At 47.7% G+C, this 14,738-nt stretch overlaps 1 protein-coding gene across 3 annotated transcripts in view; it reads left to right on the top strand.

Annotated features, from left to right (window-relative positions):
• The window catches only part of GRIK3 (glutamate ionotropic receptor kainate type subunit 3), a 106,879-nt gene extending 93,501 nt beyond the window's left edge, over nt 1–13,378 (top strand). For all 3 annotated transcript variants that reach the window (XM_033519588.1, XM_015649417.3, XM_015649416.3), the window contains 4 exons: nt 1,699–1,916; nt 8,973–9,195; nt 9,410–9,660; nt 11,013–13,378. In XM_033519588.1, the coding sequence (XP_033375479.1) occupies nt 1,699–1,916; nt 8,973–9,195; nt 9,410–9,660; nt 11,013–11,207 (887 nt within the window). In that variant the 3' untranslated portion in view covers nt 11,208–13,378. The remainder of the gene's footprint in view (nt 1–1,698; nt 1,917–8,972; nt 9,196–9,409; nt 9,661–11,012) is intronic.
• The last annotated feature ends 1,360 nt before the right edge of the window (nt 13,379–14,738 follow it).

The raw sequence follows: 14,738 nt of genomic DNA, 5'->3' as shown, positions 1-14,738 counted from the left end.
CACCTCCTGGCCCCTGCAGCACTGAGCACACACCCACTGTGCTCCAAGGAGGAGTCTTTATCTCCCTCTGCTGCTTCATTCACCCACATCCCACAGACTCTGCAAATTCCTGTTTCTGTTAATTCAAACCATTTGTTCAGTTCCAGGATCTCTGACCTGGCTCTCTCTCTGTTCTAAATCAACTTTCACAGCAGACAGGGTGTCTTGCCCTCCACTCCATCCCCATTTTCCCCCTCCCTGGTAGTCCTGGGCAGCGTGAGATGTCCTGAAGCTCCCCCAGCCCAGGGCAAAGCCGAGGAGTTGCCATGGGAGCCTCTGCCCTGCCCCTCAGGAGAGCTATCAGTGGCACTGGTGTGAGCCACCACAGTCACAGGGACCTCAGAAATGGGATATGGATGGGATTACATTCCTGTGTATGAATGGAATAGAGAGATGAAATGAATAGAATAAATCTATTCAGAAGGCAGCGGGGGGGAGCTTGGGAGCAGCTCTGAATAAGGAACAAAATTCAGCTGTGATCTAATTGCAGAAAATCTAGGAATAGAAATAAGTGGAAAATGTCAAACATTTGTCACACTTTAATTTACCGTGTATCAGTGGTTATATCCAGAGAGCAAAAGAAGCATAGCCTCAGCTCAGAGGCAGGCACAGAGCTCCTGCTCCGAGCTCCACTGCTGCCTGTAATAGACATTCCTCCTGGATCTCGGCTGCCCTCATGGTCAGTGACAGCTCCCAGCAAGACGGTTTAGCGGGATGAATCATCCCTCTTATCAGATGCTGATAAATGAAAAGAGCTATATTCTTTTTAACTCAATTCTGCATCTGAGAAGAAAAATATTTCAAAGCCAGACTGATGTCACAGCATCCAATGCATCAAAGGGCCGGAGATGGAAGAGGGAAGAAGCAGGTTCTTGAGGAGAGCCAAAGCACCCTCAATATCCAGGACTCCTCCTCTTCCTGGTGTCTCCTTGCTGCACTCTGAAGGGAGGAAAACTACACCCCATGCTCTGCTTTGATGCCACGCTGCCTAAAATTGCTTTGCAAAGCCCAATCTTTGTTGCACGTTCCAGGCTGATAAATCCTCTGAGCACAGCTGTTTCAAACCCAAAGCTCTTGCCTAGCTTTAAAAGGTGTTTTGGGTGATTACAAAAATAGCACAACCCATTTAGCCCTTAATGTCTTCTCAATAAAAGTCATTCCAGACCCACTACACCTTTTATGCCGTAACATCTCCTGCTTCCCCCCTTCTGACTGGCATTCAAAGCCCCGGACCCTGATAGTTCTTTTCTCTTGCTGTTTGATTTTTTTTTAAACCTTGTGTATTTGAACACATTCCCCAGAGTGAGTCTTTTGAAAATAATCTGTATAAAAGCAAAGCCCTTTTTAAACGGCAGAACAAAACACTCATAAAAGTTCATAAATAGCTTGCTATTTAAATCTCATAAAAGCAGCCCAGTTAATTACTTCAGTTTGGATGTTTCCTGTAAATTGGGTACTGTACCCAAGGTCAGTAATCAAGGAAGAGTGTTTTTCTGCAAATGCTACAAAAACCCCACTGATGTCCTCACATGCAAGATGTCTGGATAATTTGCCTCAAAACCAGTTGGCTTTCATTGCATACTTGTAACAGTTTTGACAGTGATACCTGATCTTTTGTGTATATATATATATATATATATATATATAAAATGTACATAGGCTCGGAGCTGATGCCCAAAGCCCTGTCTACACGGATCATTGGTGGCATATGGTGGTTCTTCACCCTAATTATCATCTCGTCCTACACGGCCAACCTTGCGGCCTTCCTGACAGTGGAGAGGATGGAATCTCCCATCGACTCGGCAGATGACTTGGCAAAGCAGACAAAAATAGAGTATGGAGCAGTGAAGGATGGAGCTACCATGACCTTCTTCAAGGTGAGACCAGGCAGAGGCTTTCTACCTTCCAGGCAGAGATGCCAACAGGAGCCAGGACAAAGATCCAAAGACAGAACGCCTCCCAAGCTGCCCCTGCTGTGCCTTCCGCACATCTTGCCCAGACTGAGATTGTCGCTCACCTGAGTCCCACCAAGGCTAAATCCCCCTCCCTGTTGTTAACTAAAGTCACAGTTACAAAATTAAATTGATTTTACAGTTTTTCAGGCTCTACCTGATATTGGATCAGACACACTAAAACGTAGCATGTACCAAAGTGCATCTTTGCACTGCAGAAAAATCTGCATTCCCTAAAACATCTTCCCAATTTCCACATCTGACCCATCCAGCTTCTTCCCTGACTCTGCCAGCACAGCCCCATGGGGCCCCCAGGCTGAACCTTCAGGGACAGAGGAGAGCCCAAATGAAACCCACAGCTGGACAGATGTTGCAAAGTGCCCCCCTGACCAGTATTTTTTACAGCTGAAATACCTTTCTTGTCCTTCAGGTATTCATAACAATGTAATCCAGTTTTATTAACCTCTGAGATCCAGGGCAAGGTAACACTACCAGCACATCACAATGCAATTGCATTAATTTCTTCTATTTAAAGCATAATTAAATTCAGAAGTCTGTCAAATTCCACCGTAGCCTCAAAAATAGAAAGAAACCAAGAGATATAAAATGACCTTTAAAAGCACTGCTGGCCTGTAAGAACCCAGTTTAAAAAGAGAGAGAATAAAGGGATAGAAATGAGGGGTGATTAAGGAATTATCACCCTGGCAAGGGAAGAGGCCCAAGGGAAGATCCCAGGTTCCCCTGCACCTCTGGCTCCTTCCCCCTCCACCACCCTAATGCAGAAGGAAATACATGTAACTAACACAGTTCAGGCTTTATCAAGCAGGTTGTGCCTGTTGCTGCAAGATTTGAGCAGGCACAGGCTGATGGTAGCCTGATGAGGCCTCAGCAGTATAATTGGCAAGACTCATTAAAGAAAGCCAGTATGCTGGATTTTAATACTAGAGAGAGCATTGCTCCTGTGCAACTTCTCTTGGCTCTGATCTGGCTGAGAAGCCACTGTCCTCCCTGAATCTGTGTCCTGACTCTGACAGGCAGCAGCAGAGGTTGATAAAGAGCCATGGAGGGGTTGGTTTGATCCTTAATGACTCTAGGAATGCCCAGTTTGCCTCCTGCCATGGAGCTGGTCCATGCAGTTCTGTCCATGGCACAGTCAGAGTGTGGTGGTGTCTTCCAAATCCGTATAAACCTGGAACAGCCAGCAGGGAAAGGCTGGCTGTAACTGTGTGCTCTAACTGCAGTCTCCAATATGACTTTTATATGGGAATAAAAGGAAAGTGTCTCTTTTAACAATCATCAGGACACAGCATATTTATTGCTTCATATCATTATCCATCAGAATCGTACTTCAGGCTTCTAACGGCCTTGGCATGGTTTATTGATGCAGTGTATTTTCCTTTTCCTTTTTATTATCACTGGTGTATGGAGATGAATTCTCAGGAATGTCCCTTCTGACAAGCATTTCCACTGCTGGAGCAGCGGGAGTGTCCACATGGGATGCTCTGTTCACTTGTCCTTCCTGTACAGAGGGATGTGGGATTTCTCCCAGCTCCCAGCAAGGTCTGTGTCCTTGACTGAGTGGTTTCTGTGCTGGTTTTGGTTCAGCTGCTCTGTCAGTGCCACCTCCATGGGGACAACTGGCACAGCTCCAGGTGCCAGCTGAGGATCCCCACTCCCTCAGATGGGTGGCACTGGAAGAACAGCACATGGCTTCTTTCCCCTTCCTCTGCTCTGCTCTGCTCCAGGGGGCACCAGTAGAGGCAGCCCACACCAGCCACGGCTCCTGAAGCGCTCCTGCAGCTCCTGAGCACTCCAGCAGCTCTGAACACATTGTCACGGTGGGACAAAGCTCTGATGGCAGCACACAAATGAGGATCTCACTGGCTCCGTGGATTATACTTGGCCCAAATTGCTGCCTGGCTCCTTGTGTGGTTGCTCCCAAATTCCTTCCCCTCACAGCAGGGTCTCACTCCTTCATTCCTCCCTGTGAAATCAGCTGCAAGCTGTACATATGAACCCTGAGCACACCTGGGCCTTGCAGCCCTGTCTGTGTCCATCCTGGCCCATTCCCAGGAATGCAGGAGGAAAGCACCACCCTGGGGCTGATCTTAGGGACCAGTGGATGATGGGAGGAAGAGGAAGGCAGTCACTTTGCATGCTGTTCCCTGAGATGGTTCCATGACAAGTTCTGTGTTCAGGCTGTCCAAGAGCTTGTGCAGAGCTCACCAGGGCCATGGCAGAAGGTCCCAAAAGTCCCAAAGGAACCAAGACACCCCTGGGACAGCCCCACCGTGAGGGATGCTGCTCCCACAAAATTTGGCCCCATGCAGCCGAGCAAACCAGCCACAGCAAATGGGAAGGAGAGAGAGTTTTACCAACCATATTGGAAGATTTTGTCTTCATGAAAAGAACTTTTGAGAAACTGTTTACTCTCTGACAATGCAGACTGACTTACAGCAATAAACATAGATCAATTAATTTAGGAACAGCATCTAGAGTTCATTATAACTCATAAATCCTTCCCATCCCGCAGAGGATGCTGCCTCTCTGAATGGGAGGCCAGGTCTGACATGTAGTTTGGAGTCTGGGTGTGAGTGTGTGTATGTGTATACACAGATACTCACTCATCCAGAAATGTTAAATCCTCAAAACTAAGTATCTTCAGTTGGTGGAAATCAATTTATTTTTTCATACAGGCTGGAATTGAAAATCTTAAGCCTGAAAGTTCCTTTCTTGCCAATTTGGCTGATAAAAAAGTGTATATGTTTTGGCAAGATGCCTCGTAGGGGCTCCTCTAAACGATTCCATTAATTGATTTGGGTGACTGGCCCTGCAGAACTGCTTATTAAAGGTGGCTTCTGAACTGTGACTCTGAAGAATGAACTCGGAGGCGTTCTCGATGTCACTGTGATCGCTGCATTTGGAGGAGCTGGCACTCGGCTTTCACACACACATCTCATTTAGCACTATCACGGGGTGATTAAGATGCAGAGCACAGCAGACCAGATTCTGGTGTTATTTATCCTGAACAAATCAAGGAGAAGCTCCACTCGCATGAGTCGGAGGGAGAGATGTGAGCAGGAGTGAGACTCGACCCTGCCATGAGAGCCACGGCTGCAGCACCAGCCCTTGATAATTAGCAATATCTCCATCATTCCTAATGTCTCAGGGATTCTGACATGGGAACTGCTCTGCCAGGAAGAAGCCAGTGTCAGGCCATTTATCTTAATGCTTCAGAGCACCCAAGCAGCTCCTCCTCATCTACCTTTGGCAGCAAAGTTGTCACTGAGGGGAACCTGGGAACCCTCTGGAGGATGTGGGGGCACAGGAGGGTCCCTTTACCCACAACCAACAGAGATACACTTCTTTTAAGAAGCGCATAAAAGTAAATAGTGAATTTCTTGAGAAATTATCACCCAGCCACAGTACAAAAAATACCAGGTCAGACCAGTAACTAACCCCAGCAAGGATTTTTTAAGGTAAACTACACTCAAATCAGGGATCCAGCATACTAAAATGTACACTCAAATAAAGAACACAGGAAAAACATCAGCAAAATAATCAAAATTTAAGGCACTCTTTATTACTTAAGTACTACTAAGATAGTTTTATTTATTTCTGTGGTGTGGTCCTGGCTGATGACATCCAAATTCCCATCAATAAACAATGCCTTTGCAGTGTGGCCCAAGTATTTGAGAGGAGGAAGTGGAGAAATTAACTTTTCCTTCAACTACAAAACATGTTCTGTGGTTTAATTGGGTGTGAGCTGGAGCAGGGACACTCCTGCCCTCGCTGCTCCTGCGATTTGGGATCAATGACCAACATCGCTCTCACAGCTCTAGCAAACTATCAACCTGTGAGGGCTATGCTGGGAATTACAGCTGGGGAATTTTCCCTTGAAAAAGAAGTTTTCTCATTAGGTTTGAGAGCCTGAGACTTGCCTGACCAGGGCTGGGTGTGCCAGAACCAAAGGCCTGACCTCCCTCCTGGAGGGATTCCCAGCTCACTTTGCCTGCCAGGTCTCAGCCCAGCACCCAGATCTTTGTTCAGCTGCTCAGTGGGCACAAGTGAGCAGTGACCAGCAGTGACCAGCAGTGACCATCAGTGACCAGCGGCTCCATCCTCGTGTCCATCCCATACCCAGGCGTGCCCCAGCTGCAGGAGCCAGCAGGAGCGCTGGCAAGGATGGAGCTGGGCTCAAAGCAGCACAGTCAGCACAGACAGATCTGGACTCTTCCCTGCATCCCAAACACAATTAAGTCCTTTCAAGATGGTCAGGAGCAGTGATTTAAGAGGAGAAGAGAAAAGTGGTTTTTCTCTTCCAGGGAGCCCTGTCTCATGTAATTTCAGTTGCCTGAAGAGGTCCATCCTGAGTGCCTCATGCAAGTCCCATTTGCTTCACTAAATGCAGCCTATTGATTTTTTGCCAGTTTATTTTGCTCTGCGCTCTAAACTGGGAGAACACTGGTGTTAAAAGCTTTGTGTCAACACCCAAGGAGCATTAAATGCAGAAAGAGAAGGAGAGAGAGGGAGAACCTAGGAATCCAGAGGCCTCTGATGTGAACTACATAAATGTTAAACAAGTCCTTATCAGCCAGCCAAGCACATGATTCATTTCAATTACCCATTGTAATGTACAGATATTTAATAATCCTTTTGGAGGCTACATTTCTTGCTGCTCTTTGAGGTTTGATAGATGCCACAAATCTACCTTACAGGCACTGGTCCAGATTTTCAAGTGAGGGAGATTATCCTGCCTCTTGAATGAAGTTTGCTCCAGCATATCCACTGCTGTGCATTCATCAAGTGGATTATAATGAGCACGAGCTTTAATGGAGAAGAAATGAATCCCTGAGTATTTCAATCAGGAGAAGGGGCCCACAGGGTTAAAAGAAGAGGAACAACCCTTCTTTGAACAGCACTGCACTACCCATCTTTGGGGTGATGAGCTTTTGTTTAACTTTTGCTAAACGTGCTGGAATAAAGAAGGTGGATGAGCAAAGCATTTGAAATACGAAGCATGACAAGGGACTTTCAGCTACCTCACCATTATTTATTACGGTTTTATCAGAAGAACCTATGTTGGCATATTTTGGGTGATGCTGAAAAAATGAGGGGGAGCTGTGGCAGCAGCAGTTGGGCTGGGGCTCCATCTCCTGCTTCCTCATGGAAGGACAGAAACCTGTGGAGAGATAAATGACAGCTGAAGTCACAGCTCTGCCACAGCCACTCCTCGTGCAGCAGCTGCTGAGAGGCCACCCCTATTCCAGGCACAGCACTGGGTCTTATCTGCCCTCTGAGTTGTTTGCCAGCTTCAGGCTCTCCAAGGAGCACAGTGCGGGAGGAGGTTTGGCTGACTAAGCTGCCTCTTACCAAATAAGAAGGCAAAAACAGATCTAGGAAAAACAAGAAATTGAGCAGAAAAGAAGAACGGTGCATAAAGGAGCTGGCAGCAGTGGGAACACAAGCCTCAGTGTCCAAGTGCTGCTCCAGGGCTGGTCTGAGGGAGAAGCACTGACCCACAGGAGCACCGAAACCAGCAAAGGGGCAAGAGGACACTGCTCTGCCTGGCTGGAAAATCCTCCTAAACTAAAGCCAGTTCTGACCAGCAGTCTGGCCTAGTGGAAGGTGTCCCTGCATATGGCAAGGGTGGGAGGGAACAGGATGAGCTTCAAGGTCTTTTCCAACCCAGACCACTCTGGGATTCTGTGACTTTTGTGATGACTGACAGAGACAGCTCAGAAGGTGCTCGTAGATAAACGGTACTTTTCAAATGTTATGGCAAGACGTAAAATAACCATATTTTTTCTCACTCAACACATTTTCTAGAAGAAAAAAAACATTCACATGAATAACAAGCTAGAAAACATATTCCTTCCTTTGCAACAGAATGTCTGCTGATAGTGAAAGAATATCCATGTTTATTTTTAGCCGTAAGACAATCTTCTTGAATATCTCTGTGCTTCTGTTTACGTGGGTACGTTAAATCTGTTTGGCAGTTGCACATATCTCAGAGGAGACATGTTTCCTTGCCATGCTTGAGGAAAGACAAAAATATCATAAAGTGTGTGTAGAGACAACCACGTCCTCCAAAACTCTCTCTCTTCTCTCTGCATGCAGAAACATTACGGGGTAAACAAATCCTGGGTAGGAAGTGAGCACATTTAAGCAGATCTGCCAATGGCCTGGGAGAGGAGAGGGCTTGCAGGTCTTTGGCAGGGTCTCAGTTCCACCTCAGGACCTGAAGCACATGCACAGTGGGATGTTTGCTGCAACCCTTGTTTCTCTTTAAGGCAACATAAATCCAAACAATATTGTGAAGGCATTTAAGACAAAGTCAAATTCTTGGTTGCTTCATTGTGTGATCTGTTCTCAACTATTATTATTATTGTCAGGAAAATTAATCCATAAACACCAGAGGTTCATGTCCAAAAAGGAGATAGAGGAGTCCTTTTACTTTATTCCAATAAAGGGAGAGGCCAAGGGGCATTCCCCTGGGGTATCTCAAATTTTTTGGAGGATGCGCCCTCCTTTTTATCCTAATTTTCCTCTCTCTTTCCCCACTGGCTGAGCTACTTGAGAGGTACAGACTATCCCAGAGTGCCTGATACCTAAGATTCTCCTCTAATGTATAACCCCCCACTTTCAATTTTTAATTCTTATGGAATTTATGGTGTTTCCCCATTGTCTCTTTCATCTTTCAATATCCAGTTTCATTTACCAGCAAGCCTACTTTATTTGTAAATAAATGTTTATTTGTAAAGGCTTTGTAATCTTTTTCCATTCATCAATCAGTGGAATCCATCCCATTGTTTCTTTTATAGATCAGTGCTAGTTTTATTTACCAGCAGACCCACAGCTTGTTTGTAGAGACAAATCTGTCATTCCTCTCGTTATTAACTGAAAAGATACCAGCTTTCAGCAAATGGAGAATTCATTCTTATTTTGGGGCTGGGGGTGGGGCGGGTATCGTTTTTCCAGAAATCAAAAATTTCCACATTTGAGAAAATGTGGGCTTTCATGAGCAGCAAACCCACAGCACTGGTTAAAAACAATGAGGAGGGGATCCAGAGAACCCTGACGGCTGATTACGCACTGCTGATGGAGTCCACCACCATCGAGTACATCACCCAGAGGAACTGCAACCTCACCCAGATCGGGGGGCTCATCGACACCAAAGGCTATGGGATTGGGACGCCCATGGGTAAGTGACAGTTCTGCAGGTACCCCAAGAGGGGCTGGTTGCCACAAACACAGCACAGAGGTGATTAAGATAATCCACTCCCAGCAGCAAATTTCCAAATACCAAACTTCACACTGTTGCAGAAAAGCCTGAACTGCTCTGCTTAACACCTTCCCTGCTTTGTGGGTTTTTTGTCCCACTTTCCCTCTGTGTATAACAGTGTTCCTATCCCCAGGGTCACCGTACAGGGACAAGATCACCATCGCCATCCTGCAGCTCCAGGAGGAGGACAAGCTCCACGTCATGAAGGAGAAGTGGTGGCGGGGGAATGGCTGCCCTGAGGATGAGAACAAGGAGGCCAGTGCCCTGGGCATCCAGAACATTGGAGGGATATTCATTGTCCTGGCAGCAGGCCTGGTGCTGTCCGTCTTTGTGGCCATGGTGGAATTCATCTACAAGCTGCGCAAAACGGCGGAGCGCGAGCAGGTACTGACTGATTCCCTCTGAGCCCCTGCACTGCCCTTAACCCAGCTGTGGAGGGCTGTGCATGTTGACCCCAGGGACAGGCAGGGAGGAGACAGAGGGATCCAGCCTGGCAGCCCTCAAACACCATCCCCAGAGGCTCACTGGTCTGTCCCTCTGACAGCCTCCACTCTGGGCAAAGTCACGTCTGCTCTGATCAGGGTCCTCTGCTGCTGCAGCAGCCAGACCAGGACACACCGGAACGGTAGTTTAGAGCAAGCTGATGAATAAATCATTAAAATATAGACAGAAGTCTCTAGGAGGGGCCTTTCTTAGCTGTTACATCCACTTGAAATTACCTGTCACATTCCAGGTGTGACTATCCATGCCTTCTCCCCAGTCCCATTCAAAGAGGAACAAGTCAGGGCCCAGCAGGAAGCCTCACACTCTTATCAACCCTGCCACACTCACAGGCTGATCAGTGCCTGATCAGTGTTCAGGAAACAACAGAACTGCTTTTTTGTTCCTCCTCTTCCGTGGGTGTCCTGGTGCAGTAAGTAGAACGTGCACTTGTGTGCATGACCAGAAATCAAAGTGAGCTGCCCTCACGAAGGACTAGACAGAGAAAGGAAAGCTGCCCAGGAGCAGGAGGGTCAGACCTGTCCAAGCCTCCCCACAGGGATCACACAGCACCAGACCTCCAGCTCTGCCTTTGTGCAGGATTGTCACAGGTACAATCCTTGCAGGGGAGAGGGGTCAGCCAGATGCCCACACAGCCTCACAGAGCACAGCTGATGCCTGAAACAGCCCCAAACCTCGTGCTCATCCTCTGCTGAGCCCTTCCAGCCCTGCTGTTCCCCACTGGAGGAGCAGAACCCTGCAGCAGTAACAGAGCATTTTGTCCCTGATGCCTTGGAGTGGCTACCTGAAACAGAGACTAGACAAGAATAAGAGAATGAAAGCAGGTTTTTATTGAAGGTCTTCAATAGATTCCCCTTGCGCAGTCAAAAGCCTCCCAGGGGCTACACCCAAGATGGACAATGGTCACATTTTTACATAGATATAAATATGAGCCAATTACATATCAGGGGTTAATTATCCAATTTCAGCTTCAGGCAATGAAGTAATTTACCCCCAGTTTGCTCCCCCCCCCCCCCCCCCCCAATTCACTTCTGTTTTTAGTTTTTGGGGCCTGAGACAGTGAGGTGTCCTTGAGTCCCAGGCCTAGAGAGGAATTGTTTTGCCTCAATAAAATGGGAGAACAGTAGCTGACAGGCTATGGAGCTTTACAGTCACACACTAAAGAACTGCAGGATTACAAATATATGAAAAATATAAAAGCTAAAATCCTAAGGCATCATCCCTGCTGTCTCCAGCGCTCCTTCTGCAGCGCCATGGCTGACGAGATCCGGCTGTCGCTCACCTGCCAGCGCCGGGTCAAGCACAAGCCCCAGCCCCCCGTAATGGTGAAGACAGATGCAGTGATCAACATGCACACCTTCAATGACCGACGGCTGCCCGGCAAGGACAACATGACCTGCAACACTGGATTGGCACCTGTGTTTCCCTAGGGAATGGCAATGGGGGGGGTGGGAGGGAAGGAATTGCGGCAGACAAGGCTGGATGCACCCTTAACTAGGGAAGGATGGATTAAACAAATGAGGAAAAAAAAAAAAAAAAAAAGAAAAAAAAAAAAGCCTGGTTTGTTCATTTCAAGAACAAGGCCTTTACAACCCAGCTGAATCCATCACCGCAGTGGAGCCAGAACTTCCAACCATGGACAGTAATGTGGGTCTTGGGGCTTTTTGCATTTGTTTTGTTACTTTTCATTCTTTTTTTTTTAATGCTTCGATCCTCCAGGCCTCATGGAATCCAACCACAGGAGTCTGATGTTTACACACCGAAAACACGCGGAGGTGAAGCAGAATTGAGCCAACCCCAAGCGGTTGAGGAGGAGCCCCAAGTGTGGCTCCATCAGCAAGGCAATAAACAGGAACACTGGGTCAGGTGTGAGCACCTGATCCACACCGACACACAGAGCACATTTCGGATACACTGCCTGGAAAAGGTACCTGGGAAGCAGCGGGACGGTTGAGGCCATGCCTGTCCTCAGAGCAGCTCGTGGTGGCCCCCACTCGCGGCTGTGCTGGCTGCAGCCATGCGGAGCGCGATGTCCATGTGGGAGTGCAGTGGCAGAAGGTGACACACGTTCCTCAGCAGATCCAGGGCACTGGGAAGGGGAAGGTGAGTCTGAAATGGAGCCAAGCTGCGGGCCAGGAAGGGCACAGCATGACATGCACAGAATCTTCTGCACCTCTGAGTGACAGCACCCACACTCCCCGTGCCAAGCCCCAGCCTGAGCCCCAAGGGTGATCTCCAGGTCCTCAGCTCTGTCTCTGCTCTTCCTGCAAAGCTCAGTCTCTCCTGCAGTGAAGCATGGGAAGCAACCGGGTCCACAGGCTCCAGCAGGAGCAAAGCTTCTTCCAAGAGCCAGAAGTACCAATCTCCATGAAATTCAGCAGTGCTGAACTGCAACTCCACACTGGGAAGGGACTGTGGGCCTGGTTTAGGACTAAGTGCTCTCAATGGCATCAAGGACCTGAAGGATTAATCTCAGCCAGGGCTGACCTGAGAGGAGCAAAGCCAAGTCTGCTCTGACCACAAACTACCACCCCTCAGGCAGCCTCTCTGTGGGATTTAAGCAAACACACACTAAAATGTTTTGAGGAAATCTTCCATGAATTGTCTTCTTATTTTCAGGTTGCTTAACCCAGAAAGTTGGTCCTGCAGATGAATTTAGGCAGAATTACCAAAGAACCCTCTGCTGACCTAAGGTAACTTGAGTAACGTCCCTCAGCTCCATCCCTGCCAGGGGACCTGCAGGCAGCCAGAGGAACATTGTGGATTCAGTCATAAAATTAAATAAATGGAAATTTCTCCACCCGCTGTAGCCCATAATGTCACATATGTGATGCAAAGGTGCATAAAAGCTCTGATTTAAACACCGGTGGTGTAGAAAACAGCAACTCCCATCCCCTGCAGGGGGAGGAGGGACAGGACCCCACCTGTGCCCACCTGTGTGGATGGGGCAGAGATGGAGCAGGCAGTGCCCAGGCTCTGCAGCCCTAGCCTCACTCTGCACCATGTGCTGAGGCCACCACACCAAACGGCCACTGAACTGACCCCATTCACCCTCCTGAGCTGCACGGCCATGCTAGAAAGGTTATCCTCGCCCAAAGGAACAAACCTGTATCTAGCTGATTTCAGGTTTTTCCCCACCTATTCCTCCCCATGCTCAGTCAGGAAGGCTGTCTCGAGCTGAGCAGAATTAGCAGATTAGCTCAGGGGTGAAGAGCTGCTCCCCCACCCCATCACGGAACACAGTTTGTCCTTATTTTGCTTTTTCCATGATGTACAGAAACAACAGAGAGACCCCAAACAAAATCAGGTGATTTGTCACACTTTGACTCAAGCAAAGATATGCAAGGAATTTACATTCATTTTCACCTTTTCACAGAAACCATGAAAAATTAGGGATGAAAGCTGCCAATGCAATGGGCATCAGATTCTTAATAATTTGCTGCCCAAATACCTTGAGCAAAGGACAGACTGAAGTGTGGGGCAGCTTCCCAAAGCCAATGACATGCTTTCTGTATTCCTTTGCAAATCCTTAGGCTTGTTAGAGTAGTAGGTTTTGTTTTCCTTGCAGATTTCTAAGCTCTAAAAAAAAAAAAAAAGCAGAGATGAAAACAAAGCCTGAAACCAGCTTTAAATGTCCAGAGAGTAAAATGCCACAGAAATCAGCATTCATTTTGCTTCTTGGCAGATTTTTTAAAAATAAATAAATATTGCTAATACCACAAACCCCATTTATTTATTGATACCAGACTGATTTGATTTTAGTCACAAATGTGACAGGTGAACATCTGGAATTACTGGTGCACTGCCAGCCAGGTCAAACCCTGCAGATGAACCTTTTCCTTCCATCCCTACACCCCTAAATCAGCCACAAGCTGCAGACAAATTCCTGTGTCTACAAATTCCTGCATCCCTGATGGCTTTGTGTTTAAGTTTTGATCGTTGGAACGCTTGACATCCAATAAGGGAATGTTCTACAGCCCCCAAAACAATTCAGAGGAGCTGCAGGGACCCCAGCCCGGCGTGGACCCTTCCCCCTGGCTCCCGCTCACTGTGACCTGAGTGGACAATGTCAGCCCTCAGCCTTCCTACAGGGCCAGGGGCAGCTCACCCAGGAGAGCTCCCAGAGCCTCTCTTATGCCTCCCTGTGTGCTTCTGGCCCCAAAGTCCAAAGCCATGTGTGTTCATGCCTGAGGAGGAGCAGCCAGCCCAATGCCTCACAGCCCTGTGTTGGGAAACTTGGGAGGGACAGACCTGATGACAAAGCCTCAAAGCCTTCGTAAGCGCATCTGTGACCTGGTTGGGACTAGTGACAACTCACATCTGAATTTGTCTGACTTCCAACGCTGTTCAACTCTGTTCTTTTAGAAAACTGAGGAGGAAATACAGAAAAAGCAGGTTTGGGTTATTAAACTGTATCTAAACTGTTGTCACCTCGGCTCACTGTCCCCTTAGCACTTGCGTTTTTCCTCCAACTCTCCCATGAGGCAGAGCAGGGACAACCAGCAGCTTCCCTGGGGTGGATTTTCTGTTTAGAGTCAACCAACAGCACATGTCAGGTCTGATGCCAAGGGGACAGACCCACAGAGAGGTGGAATATGCAAAGAGGAACCAGCTCCAGCTCTGGGCACCCACTGCTCCACCTCGGTGCAGGGAGCAGGACTTGGCTGGGTGCCGAGCAGATGCTCTCTGGGCAGGTCACAGCAAAGGGACATGTTGGATCCTTGGTGGCTTCACCCGGTGTTCACCCCAGCACCCAGTGCCCGTGGGGTACAACAATCCCCAGAGCACTCTGAGCTGGCAGGGCAGGGGCGTTCCCAGGCGTTGGCATCATGAGCCCTCTGCTCTGTACCTTACTTTGACCTGTTTCTCAAAAAAAAGAAAAGAAAAATAAAATAAAATAAATTAAAAACAAAAAAAAAAAAAAACAAAAAAAAACCAAAACAAAACAACAACAACAACAA

Source organism: Parus major, chromosome 23, assembly GCF_001522545.3.
Source record: "Parus major isolate Abel chromosome 23, Parus_major1.1, whole genome shotgun sequence".
In the NCBI taxonomy this organism is placed as follows: Eukaryota; Metazoa; Chordata; class Aves; order Passeriformes; family Paridae; genus Parus; species Parus major.
This window is presented reverse-complemented; position numbering and strand designations above follow the sequence as displayed.